Source organism: Saccopteryx leptura, chromosome 2 (genome assembly GCF_036850995.1).
Source record: "Saccopteryx leptura isolate mSacLep1 chromosome 2, mSacLep1_pri_phased_curated, whole genome shotgun sequence".
Classification (NCBI taxonomy): Eukaryota; Metazoa; Chordata; class Mammalia; order Chiroptera; family Emballonuridae; genus Saccopteryx; species Saccopteryx leptura.
Window position 1 is genome coordinate 63,359,033 of NC_089504.1, and position 13,963 is coordinate 63,372,995.

The following is a 13,963-nucleotide window of genomic DNA, read 5'->3' on the forward strand; positions in this document are numbered from 1 at the left end:
GGACCATGGATAATGGAAATCTTTGTGTTGGCAGCTGGCAAGTCCAGAAGGATGAAAAATAAGAGCAAGCAGGGGAAGGTATAAAGACCTAAGAGAATGGGGTCAAGGGACATAAAATGGGGCAGAACTCTCAGAAGGAAGCCTTTAGGCTCTCCCGCTGATTTCTAAGAGGTAATCAGTGTGAATGAATGTGTGGGACAGTTCCATTTTGCAGATTAGAAAACCATCCTAGAGAACATTTGGCAGATCTTGCAGTGTGCCTATCCACTAAACGGTACTAGCAGAACTTCAGTTTTGTTAAGAAGGCAATGCACTAAAATATCTGTCTTCCCAGGCTCCCCTGCATATGAGGGTAGCCATGTGACTGAGCTTGGAGCACACTAGACCTTCACTCTTCTCTCCCCGCTGTCTGAAACTGGAAGAAGATAAGTAGAATATCAGCATCCCTACTGTGAACAGGAAAACGGAAGCTACTGTTAAAGATGGCAAAGCAGCGAGCTGGGAAGAGGCTGCACACTGTTGGATCTGTGGGGCTTCTCCTTCACCCTGCACTGTTTATTGTTAGACCTCTTATTAAATGAGAAAAGTAAACCCATATACTGAGTATGCTTATATAACATGATAAATCCTGAAAAGTCTTGTGCTCTGTACAAATGCATATTATTTATATAAATCACAGGTTCTTTTGGAAAACTTGGGTTGGGTCAGACCACTCAAAATCTTTGAAATCTTCAAATTAACAGTGACAAAATAATGAAGAAGAAATTTGGGCAGCCAGTTTGGTGTGGCTAGAGACTATTTCATGGTTATCAAAAATGTACAAAAATTTCAACTGGAAACACTGGCCTGTAGTAACTGAGACAACAGGTGAGAGACCAGCACATAGGAAGGATTGTGATCTGCCATTGGCTGAGAGCTGGGCAAGACCAGGTGTGCAGCTTTCCAGAGAGGGAGGCCCTGGGCTCATGCTCCACATTTTACTAAGAGAGAGCTGAAAGGACTCCTGCCTGTGCGGCAGCTAGGCTCGTGCTTTTCATTTTCTTCTCTTGCTATTCCAATGTGTCTAGTCTAGGAAAGACTCTGTGTGAACAAGCACAGGTCCATATCATTATGACAGCATTTCCCTGTTTACAAGTTGCATCTGAGTGAACTAAACTGCTGTCAGGGTATTCTATACATGCAGCCAATAAAATCCCAATAGTTAGGATGTAATATTTCTACCTCTCCCATTCTACTCCCCACACAATGCCTTCGCTGACTTCCCTAAAATACCAGGCTTTACATTATACTTAGCATGGCCCTTAATTCCTCTATTAGCTGGCCTTGGTGTTTCCTGCCTCCTTTCCTCCTGCTCCACAGCTTAACCTGTGCGTCCAGCCATACACAAACTGCCTTCGGCTCTTCTCTCTAGGCATGCACAATGCTGTCATTTGTGTTCTTGCCTGTGTACTCTACTTCCCCCCCCATCCCCAGCCTGGAATGCCTCTCCCCCCTTGGCCTACCCAATGAACTATTTATCTTCAGAAACCTATTCAGGAGTCACCTCTAGAAACCCTTCTCTGATACCTGCCTCTGAATAAACTGGTGCCTCTAATACCTTCTGTTACTGCATGTATCACAGTGCATCCATTAAGTGACATTCATGCTTGCCTGGCACATAGAGAGTGACCAATACACACTTGCTGAATTGAACTTGGCCTCTCCTTGATGAGTCTAGAAGCAGGATGGTTGTGAAAATGCTGTTCAAGGAATTCCCATGGCATTCTCACTGCCTGGAAAGAATAGGGCATTTAAAAATAAATGAACCATTAGCACCATAATAAAATGTACAATTATCAATTCTCATGCAACTAATTCAGGCAAAATTCTGAAGCTTGCCTGGACAAGAGAACAGTCCTAAAGATAAAGGAAAGGCCATAGAACAAGCTTACATGATTAGAAAGAGTTATCCCTATGTTTACACCTAAAATAAAATAAAAGACTAAAATGTACCAAGAAGTTGCCTTGGAAATACCACCCAAACAGAGACCCATAGATGCTATCAATATTCAAACATGAAAAGAAATGACACCATCCTGGCCAGTTGGCTCAGTGGCAGAGCATCGATCTGGCATGTGGAAGTCCCCGGTTTTATTCCTGGTTAGGGTACACAGGAGAGGTGACCATCTGTTTTCCCCCATCCTCCTACCCCCTCTCTCTTTCTCTTTTTTCCCCTCCCACAACCATGGCTCGATTGATTCGAGTATGTAGGCTCCCGGCACTGAGGATGGCTCTGTGGAGCTTCCGCCTCAGGTGCTAAAAATAGCTCGGTTGTGAGTGGCCCCAGATGGGCAGAGCATCAGCTGCAGACAGGGGTTGCCTGATAGATCCATGTATGGGCGAATGTAGGAGTCTGTCTTTGTATCTCCCTTCCTCTCCCTTAAAAGAAAGAAAAGCAATGACACCTTATCCACCCTACTAATGAAAGCAGTATGAATGGATAAAGTGGATGCAGAATCAACAAAACTGTGTGTGTGTGTGTGGTCTGGTCTGGGTCATTCACTAGGTGAGGATACTAGAATAAGCAGAGCTATTAACCTTTTCAAAGTATACCTTTTGCAAAACACCTCTCAATAAAAATATATATTGAACACACAATATCTAAGCTCTGTATCAATTAGTCTGGCATGAAGAAAACTCAATGGTCCTCATTTTCTTCTTTATCTATAAGAACAAAACCCCTCTGAGTTCTAACTTTTTATGACTCTATGTAATGCAACAGTATATACATACAAGTATATTTCTCCATGGAAACACATAAATACAAATATGTTTTGATGCTGTGACTTAGAAACATATTAATTAAGAATGTGGTTTGGAGCCCTGGCTGGTTGCTCAGTGGGTTCATGTGTCAGCCAACCCTGGGTCAGAGCACATATGGAAAGTAACCAATGAATGCACAACTAAGTGGAACAACAAAGAAATGCTTCCCTCTCCCTCTTTCTCTTTCCCCGTCTCTCTGAAATCAATCAATAAAAAAAAAAAAAGTGGAAAGAATGTGGCTTGGAAACATGGTCCTCTTGTTAAAGATACTTCTTAAAGATTTGCTGAGGCAGCAATGCCTATACATTTTATATTCTTCTATGTATCAGTTCTCATCTCTAAAAATACACTGATGACATTTTTCTCTGACCTCTACCTACTGCAGGGAGTACAGAGAGGATGGGGGTGATGATGTTTATTAAAGCCATGAACTTCTTGAAAGAGAGAACAGACACTCACTGTAGCTATCATGTTAGCAACCTGACATTGCTTGGGGCTTTGAAAATCTAGTTTTATTAGGGGATAAAGTTCTTCGTTACTAAGATGCTGTATAATGCTATCTAGCACACCAGTGCAACCAAAGCTGAAAGGCACAGCCAATACATACAACTTATTCAAAACATCTCTCTGCTCCTCTCATTCCCAGCACTGATTTACACACTTGAAAAATATTTGATCAATTTGGTTTTTACCCTAAGAAATTGTTGATGGGAAATGCTTGTGCCTAGAAAGTTCCAGAAAAATATTTTCAGAAAAATATTTGAAAGAGGAAGTGAGGCTGCACCTGGATCCTTATCCCTTAATCCCTAGCAGTGGCACAGTAGCTAATGCATGGACAGTCCCTTTGCATACTTAACCACTTGCCCATATTCTGGGAGGAAGCCATGATTCCCCAGTTTGCATAACTATATTCTGATCTCTTCTAGAAAAGTCTGTCATATGTATTTATTGTTAGGACTTCTGTGAGCAGTTTCACATTGGCCATGGAAATTTTTAACAACAAAAAAGTTAAAAGTTAAAAAAAAATTCAAGTTGACAATTTAAAAAGAGAAATGTGGGAGAAGAGTCTTTTACCAAGCTCTAGGGCAAACTATAGCTCTAGGGCAAATTATAAGGTAGGTTTCGTTTCTGTGCGCCCTTGTTTCATTATTCATTTGAGTCCTTTACTTACTCAGTAAATATTTACTAAATGCCTAGTTTTCACCAAGTATTATGCTTGCCCTGGGGCTACAAACATTATCCCTATTCTCAAAGAGTCTAATAAAGAAATGAGGAGATTGTAAGGAAGAATAGACGTTTTTCTTGTCAATCCTCATAACAACTGATAAGAGAAGGTAGATAAAACTCTCCTCATCTAATGAATGTGAACCGAGGCTCAATAATTTGTTCAGAGTCACACAGTTAGGTAGACTGGTTTTTGCATTCAAATCGGTCTAATCCCAAAGTCCCTTTTAAAATTCCTTTCAAAAGAAAAAAAAAATAGAAGAAAAAGGTATCACTTATTATTCTAGCACTGTAATAAGAACTGCTAATGTTTTGGAGAATTTCCTCCTCAATTTCTTTCTATACATAGGTTAAATTTTGAATCTTTAAAATGTCTTTCCCAGTTGTAATCAAAGCGTGTTATACTGCATTTCACTGGAACCATGGTACCGCTGACTGTGAAAGGCTCCACTATTCTGTACAGCACAAGAAAGAAAAATCATTGCCTGTTATATTATACCATTGACTGAGATACATTCAGATTTCAGAGGTGTTAAACTGAAGGTAAAAATCATGTGTTTTAGGATGATGGATCTATTCCGTGTTCTACAGAGCCCACACACATGCTGGCCACCCCCTGCCTGCAGGGGAGGGCGGCTTCACAGCACAAGGACCTGGACCTCAACCACATCAGAGAAGCACTTCATCTGGGTTGGGAGGCTCTCCTCAGGGGGGAGAGTGCTCTGTTTGTCTTTCTCACACACACATTGCTTTGCACACAGTAGGCACTCAAGAAATATTTCTTGGTTGACTAAATGCATAACTAAAGCTTCAGAAAGAAATTACCAACAGAAGAAGTTTTGTTGGTGAACAGTGGATTTGTGTGACTACACTTGAGGAGAGGAGAGATGGACAGAACATTGAGCCAGAGGCAGTGACCCTGGGCTTCTTAGGGTCATTCGCTTCCTATAGCCTGCCACTGTCTCCACATTGCCTCCTCTTCAGTTAGGGACACTACTCACTAATTTCAAGCAACAACTCATATGAAGCAAATTCAGGAATCAGCAGAAATCAAATGGAGAAGAGTCATATTTTTCAGAAGAAGCTAAAACACTCAGTCTAAGTGAATAGTGTCTCTTCCACATATATAAGAAGGTCTGAACACCCTCAGGAAGTAAAAAGCGATGTACAATTTTAGCTATATGATCTGGCAATTCAACTTTCTATGAATGTTAGCTAAAATATCTGCCTTAGTCAGTAAAATGGGTTTAAATAAAGAAAAGACATTAAGTCAGACTTAGTTCTCCATGTATGTTCTGAGTTAAGCATAAGACCTGCACATTTCAAAAACCATCATGATTTCTCTTGCCTTCCTTCCCTCCTCTTCTTCCTTTATGAACCTATCAAGTATCTATGTGTTTATAACATGGAAATAACTGTGCTAAGTTCTCTAAAATAAATGATAATGGGCCAGAAAATTCTGACCTCAGAAACAAGTTTCCACATTAATAGTGAAGACAATCACAAGGTAGAGAAGAAAATCACAAGGTAGACAGAGCACATATACCATCAGAGATGCAGGTGATATGTAATCAGGGTTGAGAACCAGGGCAGATTAAGTCCAGCTAGGAGATCAGAAAAGGCTTCAGAGAGGAGCTATCATTTCATTTGGGCCCTGAAGGATGGAAAGGATCTAGGCCTATGGGAACAGGGGCAAACAGCTGTGCATGGACAGAAGGACTCCCATTGTTCCGTTTTACATGACTTTTTATTGTTTAGAAAACAAGATGTTGTTAAGTCTTATCCATGAGGTGTTCAGGCACTGAGTCAATAAATGGATCAACACCTTGGGCTGACCACTTTGGGGTATCATAAGTCATAGAATCTTAGGGTCAAAGCCAGGAAAATACTATAAGATTTCATGTTGATTAAGTGTGAAATTTTAGAGGGAACTCATAAAAGCCAAACCTGGTGTATAATAGAACATTTGAAATCCATAACTGGTAACTAAGACACTTGATTAAAAGCAACAACACATCACTTTTCAAAACTCAAGGGACTGACAACTCCTTGCTTACCATGGACATGGATTTCATTTGGTTGAAAGGAAGAGTTTGTTTCCGTCTGATAAGGCTTCAGGTGTGATCCTGAGGGCTGATGGGCAAGGGGAGGCTGCGTTCTCTGCATTAGTGAAGAAGGAGCTGGAACTCTCTGGGGACTGATGTGGTGGGGAGATGGAGCAGAAGGTGCAAACCTGAGTAAACAATTATAAAAGGAAACATGAGAGACAGAAAATCACAGGAGCAAAGACACTCTTCAACGCCAAATTCCATTTTTCCATTCTGGCCATAAAACAGCATGACAAAATGCCCCTTCAAAAAAAAATCTTAACACTTTTGTCTCCCATTATTAACCACTGACTTCTCAATTGAAATATCGAGGGAATAAAAGAGATCAACAAAGGAAAAATCTAATCACCATTTAGGTTTGTCAGGCTTCTTAAAAGGCATTCCAAATATTCTGGGTTCGGTGAAATTCAAAGCACATCTTTTGTCAGACTACTTTTCCGCTAATTTTTAAATCCTTTTGCATTTTAAGGGAAATTTGATCTATGTGTGTTTCTGATTCATTTACACTTAACTCATAAACATTTTGTTCCGTAAGACATATCTGAGGTCCAAGAGTGTTACAAGTCTTTATTATAAGCCTTTTTAATACTATTCTCTTTAATGACACATTTTCCTTTGCCAGGAATAAATTAACTTAAACTTCAAAAGGTCAAGAGTGGTTTGAAATCCAGACCCCAAGAGATTGGCATGGGTTCTCTGCCCAGGGTGTAACAGAAACATGATGCAGTCACATGTGCCAGTCACAATAAGACTATTGGTAATTTTTAAGAGGGAAATGCAGGTATTCAAATAAGGTAACATCACAAACTAACCTGAGATATAAAAGAGATAACTGGCCATTGATTTTCTAACTGTAAGGGAGAACTGGCAGGATCTGACTCACTAGGTGTGAAATGATAGTTTATACTTTCCAACACTGAAAGAAGGTCTATTTGGGAGAATTGTGTTAAAGTTCAGTAATGTCCACAGACTATCAAAATGGTGCTCAATTTTCCAGTTCAGCAGGAGCTGGCACAAGTCTGGTATAGAAAGGAGCAAGGATTCTGTCAATGCAGTGAAATAACTCTTGGGAAAACTATATTAGCAATGACTTCTTTAGTTTCCCCAAAAAGGCCCAGGAAGTTTAAAACTTTCAACGGGCTGTTTCTTTTATTGTGTATAAAGACAGGCTTTGTTTTATACTAATGTATAGAGATTACCATTTGTATACACCACTTATTTCACAGGAACAAATCACTTCACTTTGCTGGGCTTTTGTGTAAAGCCATATATGATAAAAAGGAAGGTGAACCAGTCAAGTTTATAAAGTAATTTGCAATATTCTAAACCAGAATATTTAACAAGGCAGAGCTTCTGCATTTGTATTACAGCTATAAGAAACCATGGTATGAAAGCCCGTGTGCTCTCTGCACTCCCCTTGTTGGGGTGTGAAGGGGTTATGTAAGGTGATATGGAAACCAAGAAGGGAGGATCTGGAACAGCTAACCTCTGAGAAGAGAAGTCAGAGGATGTTTACACAAAATAGCTGGATTCAGATATCAATAATTTATATCTTTGCTCTGCTGAAAGAGAAAAATTACTTAGTGTCTCGTGCCAGTAAATATATATTTTCCAAACATATCATCTTAATTGAAATTAGTATTAAAAGATGTGATGAATGGCCTTCAGAGAAAACACAGCAAAAGAATTCTGGCATTGCCCTGGACACATCTAGTAAAAACTCATAAGCTAGGATCCCTCATGTAGAGGTTATTTTCTTGGGGAACACATCCTTAATGTGCCTCGCAAGCTACTCTGAGGTTGTAGGACAGGAATGAAGAATTATGGGATGATGGGCTTCAGGGCTAGGGAGAGTCCACACTACCCCCAACACCGTAAGCCAGTGGGCAGGAGATGCTCCAGAAGGGAGAGTGTGGGGGAGGATTTCAATTGGAAGGCAACCTATGTCACTATTAAACAGCCACTGTTAGCATCTCAATTTTAGTGTTTGGGTAAAGGGGCAAGATCCTTTGACTGGCTTCCTAATTATAGTTCTTCATTTGGGAGTAAAAGATGCAATATGCTCTAGATGGGTTTCTGGTCTTTTCTTCTGGTACTTCTGCCATCTTTCCTTTCTTTTGAGGACTGATGCTGAGAAATGTGTAGATGGAACCAGTTGCAGCATTTAGAAGTATGACCATGATATCATGAGCTTGATGAAGGAGAACAATTTAGTTTCACAACTCCCCACTCCCACAGCACAGTAAGTCTCACTATAAACAAGTGTTTGAATAACAAAGACTAGAAAATGTGGATGGGAAGGGGAAGGAGGCAAAGACTGTTAGCAATACAAAACTTTATATTTTTATAATTTGGGATGACATGGCTACAGGGTAAATTATGATTACTAGCTATAAAAAGGAAGGGTATTCAACTAGAAGAATAGAATTTAGCTGAGCATTTTACAAGTAATCAAGAATGTAAATTCTGAGATGTCAGAGTAATGGCAGTGTGAGAGATACTCCTGATCTTTCCCCCTAAAATTTCAGCAAATTGAACAACTATAATGCAGTGAAGGAATCTCAGCTGGGCTCACAGGCACACAAGAAAGATCCACACACCAAATGGACTAAAGATGGGACATGTTGAAAAGGGGGGTGAAAGATAAAATGCCTTTGCAGTGGGCTCTGGAAAGGAGACAAACCTAGAGTGACTGACTTTTTTTTTTCTTTCTCTGCCAGATTATGAGGAGAAGGGAAGCTCAGGCTATTTGGATTTTGTCTGAGTGGTATAAAGGAGAAACTCAGTGACTGGGTCTCCTTCTGCCAGGAGGATCAGTGAGATAGAGGGCAGAGAGGAAGATAAAACCAAAGCAGCCAGAGCATGGGGTCACTCCAGTGTTCCCACAGTCTGTCTGTAGCCCGCACTCAGCAGAGGCAGAGAAAACTAAAGTGCGGTCCCCCAGCCTCCCAGATCTGGCCTTCCTGATCTCATAGGTACAGAGTATGGCAGAGACAAACCTTAGTTAGCTTTCCAGAGCCACTCTCTCTCCTGAAGAACAGAGGTGTTCCACGTCTGCACCTTGGTCTATTCAGACATGGTTAGGAGTGCCCAGAGGTCTGATACTGCCATTGCTATAGCCATAAAGCTGGAAAGCTAAAGCTGTAAACTAAAGCCATAAGTCAAAGTGGAAATGCCCTCACAAAATGTCCCATCCTTGCCCTGGCCGGTTGGCTCAGCGGTAGAGCGTCGGCCTAGCGTGCGGAGGACCCGGGTTCGATTCCTGGCCAGGGCACACAGGAGAAGCACCCATTTGCTTCTCACCCCTCCGCCGCGCTTTCCTCTCTGTCTCTCTCTTCCCCTCCCGCAGCCAAGGCTCCATTGGAGCAAAGATGGCCCGGGCGCTGGGGATGGCTCTGTGGCCTCTGCCTCAGGTGCTAGAGTGGCTCTGGTCCCAACATGGCGACGCCCAGGATGGGCAGAGCATCGCCCCTGGTGGGCAGAGCATCGCCCCTGGTGGGCGTGCCAGGTGGATCCCGGTCAGGCGCATGCGGGAGTCTGTCTGACTGTCTCTCCCTGTTTCCAGCTTCAGAAAAATGAAAAATGAAAAAAAAAAACAAAACAAAAAAACCAAAACGTCCCATCCACCTATGTGACTGTGACCCCACCTACATCATTGAAAAAGCAACATCAGCAAAGGACAGCCCAGGAATTACACAGACCTACAACTTGTAATACAGTAACCCATACTGGAAGAAAACAGTAATCTGTCAAAACTGAAATTTATTTTTCCTTTTCACTCTTTTTTTTTTCTCTTTTGAATTTCATTTTAATTTTTATATCTTTTATTATTTTTTGTAGGTGTTTTGTTAGTTGATTGTTGGTTTTTGATCTTTGTTTTCTATGGTTTTTCTTTTTTACTTGTCCTTGTCTTTATAATTTTTTACTTTTTTATTGTATATTTTTATTTTAATCATTCATTACTTTTAGTTGTTTTTTTGTTAGGGTTCTTAACAATACCACTCTCAAATGCCATCCAGGAAAAATAAATTGAATACCATGGCTACACAAGACAGGTAGTTTAGAAAGAAAATAAAAAGTCTCCAGAAAAAAAATCTCAATCACAATGAAAGTCTGGAGTTAAATGATAGACAATTCAAAATTGAAGTTCTAAAAATACTCAATGAGTTGTGATAAAACCCAATAGGCAACTTAATGAGATCAGCAAGGAGATTGAAACTGTTAAAACAGAAATGAAGAAATCAATACATGAATTGAAGACTGAAGTAGCAAGTTTAGCTGATAGAACAAGCCAGATAGAGAAAAAATACAGTGATATCAGAAAAAGGCAACTAGAGATGCTACAGAGAGAAGAGGAGAGAGACTCACAAATTTAAAAACGTGAAATAGCTCAACAAGAATTGTCTAACTTCATTAGAAAGAGTAATGTAAGAATATGAGTATATCAGAAGAAGAGAGAGAGAAGAGAATGGAGAACCTATTCAAACAAATTATTGTTGAGAATTTCCCAAGCCTTTGGAAAGAGTTAGAGCATTGAATTTAACAAGCAAACAGAATGCCAAGTTACCTCAACCCAAACAGACCTACTCCAAGGCACATCATACTAAAATTTTTAAAAAATCAATAACAAAGAAAGAATCCTCAAGGCAACTAGTGAAAAGAAGAACATAACATATAAAGGAAAGCCCATTAGGTTATCATCAGACTTCTCAGCAAAAAACTCTACAAGCCAAAAGAGAATGGGCCCAAACATTAAAAGTACTGAAAGAGAGAAATTACCAGCCAAGAATACTATATCCATCAAAGTTAAACTTTAAAAATGATGGAGAAATAAAAACTTTTCCAGACCTACAGAAGCTGAGGGAATTTATCACCAGAAAACCCCCACTTCAGGAAATACTCAAGGGGGTTATTCAACCAGACACAAAACACAAAACAAATCCAAACAACAAGTAAAAGCTCCAACAAGGTCATAATAAAAACAAGGATAATCTGTGACAACAATAACATAAAAGAGGAGAGGATAAAGAGCTGCCATAGCAAAGGAGGATGGAATGAAGAAGCACTCATAAGAGGAAGGACCTTGTATATATGAACATTTTTCTCTTAATAACTCCATGATAACCACCCACAAAAAAGTCACTACAGAAACATACAGCCTAAAAAAAAAAACAGTAGAAAGAAGTATGGAATACCACCAAACAAAAACGACTGACAGAAACAAAAAAAGAGAAGAACCAAACAAGACACAGAGCTAACAGAAAAAAATATATAAAATGGTTATAGGAAATCCTCAAGTCAATAATTACCCTAAATGTAAATGGACTGAACTCACCAATAAAGAAGCACAGAGCAGCAGATTGGATCAGAAAGCAAAACCCAACTGTATGCTGCCTTCAAGAGACACATTTAAGCTATAATGGCAAAAGTAAACTCACAGTGAAATATTAAAAAATGATTCTCCAAGCAAATAATATCCAAAGAAAAGCAGGTGTAGTCTGACTCACACCTGCAATGCTGACTTCAAGACAAGAAATGTAACCAGAGACAGATGGACATTTCATAATATTAAAGTAGACACTGTATCAAGAAGATATAACACTTCTTAATATATATGCATTGCACTGAAAGAGGGAGCACCAAAATATATGACATCTACTAACTGATCTAAAATTAGAAGCAGAAAAAAACAATCATACGTGGACATTTCAATACATCATTGACACCTTCAGATAGATCATCTAAACAGAAAATTAATGAAGAAATTATCAGCCTTAAATGACACACTGGACCAAATGGACATAATAGACATTTATAGGACATTTCATCCCAGAACATCAGATTATACTTTCTTCTCCAGTATGCATACAACATTCTCAAGGATAGACCATACTGTGAGCCACAAACTAACATAAACAAAAACAGGAAGACTGAAATTATGCCAAGCATATTTTCTGCCCACAAGTCTTTGAAATTAGAATTCAACTGTAAAAAGAAAGTAAAGAAATCCACTAAAATGTGGAAATTAAACAACATACTTCTAAAAAATGACTAGATCAAATAAAAAATAAAAGTATAGATAAAAAGATATATACAGAAAATGAAAATGACAATACAACATATCAAAATTTGGGGGATGCAGCAAAGCAATAATAAGAGGGAAGTTTATGTCATTGTAGGCTTATATCAAGAAACAAGAGTGATCCTAAGTAAATAACCTAACATCACATCTTAAGGAACTAGAAAAAGAAAAACAAAGGCAACCCAAAGTCAGTAGAAAAAAATAAATAGTAAAAATTAGAGCAGAAATAAATAAAATAGAGACCAAAACAACTATTAAAAAAATTACTACAACAAAGAACTAGTTATTTGAAAAGATCAAGCGAATTTACAAACCTCTGGCTAGACTCACTAAGTAAAAAAGAGGAAGGACTCATATAAACAAAATCTGAAATGAAAGAGGAGAAATTTCCATAGACATCATAGATAAACAAAGAATTGAAAGATTGTATGCCACCAAATTCAACAACATGGAGTAAATGGTTAAATTTCTAGAACTATGCAATATTCCTAGACTGAGCCATGAAGAAGTAGAAACCCTAAATAGACCTAAAAGCAGGGAGGAAATACAAACAACTATCAAAAACTTTCCATTAAACAAAGTCCAGACCAGATAGTTACACTAGTAAATTCTACCAAACATTTAAAGAAGATTTGGAACCTATCCTTCTCAAAGTTTTCCAAAAATTAGAAGAAGAAGCAATACTGTACTCCCTTACACATTTTATGAGTAACCCTCATAACAAAACCTGGCAAGGACAACACACAAAAAAAGAAAATTAGAGAGAAATATCTCTAATGAATACAGATGCAAAAATCTTAAACAAAATACTAGCAAATCGAATACAACACCACATTAAAAAATAATACATCACAATCAAGTGAGATCCATTCAAGGAGCACAAGGATGGTTCAATATATGAAAATCAATCAATGTAATATACCGCATCAACAAAACAGAACAAAAATCATACAATCATATCAGTAGATACAGATAAGGCATTTGATAAGATACAACACCCCTTTATGTTTAAAACAAACAATAGAATTGGAATATAAGGGAAGTTCCTCAACATAATCAAGGCCATACATGACAAACTCTCCACTAATATAATAAGAAATGGTAAAAAAAAAAAAATGAAAGCTTTTCCTTTAACCTCAGGAACAAGAAAAGGCTTCCTACTCTCTCTACTCTTATTCAACATAGTACTGGAAATCTTAGCCAGAGTGATCAGGCAAAAGAAATAAATAAAAGGCATTCATATCAGGAAAGAAGAAGTAAAGATATCACTTTTTACAAATGGCATGATCCTGAATACAGAAAACTCCCAAATCTCCACCAAAAAAACTATTAGAAACAATAAACCAATACAGTAAAGTTGCAGGATACAAAATCAATATACAAAAGTTGATTGCTTTCCTACATGCCAACTATGAAACTTCAGAAAACAAACTAAAAAAAAATTCTTTTACAATTGCAACAAAAAATAAAATAAAATATCTATGAATAAACTTAACAAAAGATGTGAAAGACCTATATGCTGAAAACTATAAAACATTATTGAAAGAAATGGAAAAAGACACAATGAAATAGAAAAATATTACATGTTCATGGATTGAAAGAATTAACATAGTTAAAATGGCCATATTACCCAAAGCACTATACAAATTGAATGCAATCCCCCATCAAAATTTCAATACCATTTTATAAAGAAATAGAAAAAAATTACCAGGTTTGTGAGGAAACATAAAAAACCAAAAAACCACGA

General features: G+C 38.4%; 1 protein-coding gene across 3 annotated transcripts in view; it reads right to left on the minus strand.

The window, feature by feature from the left end:
* The window catches only part of GLIS3 (GLIS family zinc finger 3), a 521,995-nt gene that overhangs the window by 24,796 nt on the left and 483,236 nt on the right, over nt 1–13,963 (minus strand). For all 3 annotated transcript variants that reach the window (XM_066368078.1, XM_066368077.1, XM_066368079.1), the window contains one exon: nt 6,084–6,259. In XM_066368078.1, coding sequence (XP_066224175.1) covers nt 6,084–6,259 — 176 coding nt within the window. The remainder of the gene's footprint in view (nt 1–6,083; nt 6,260–13,963) is intronic.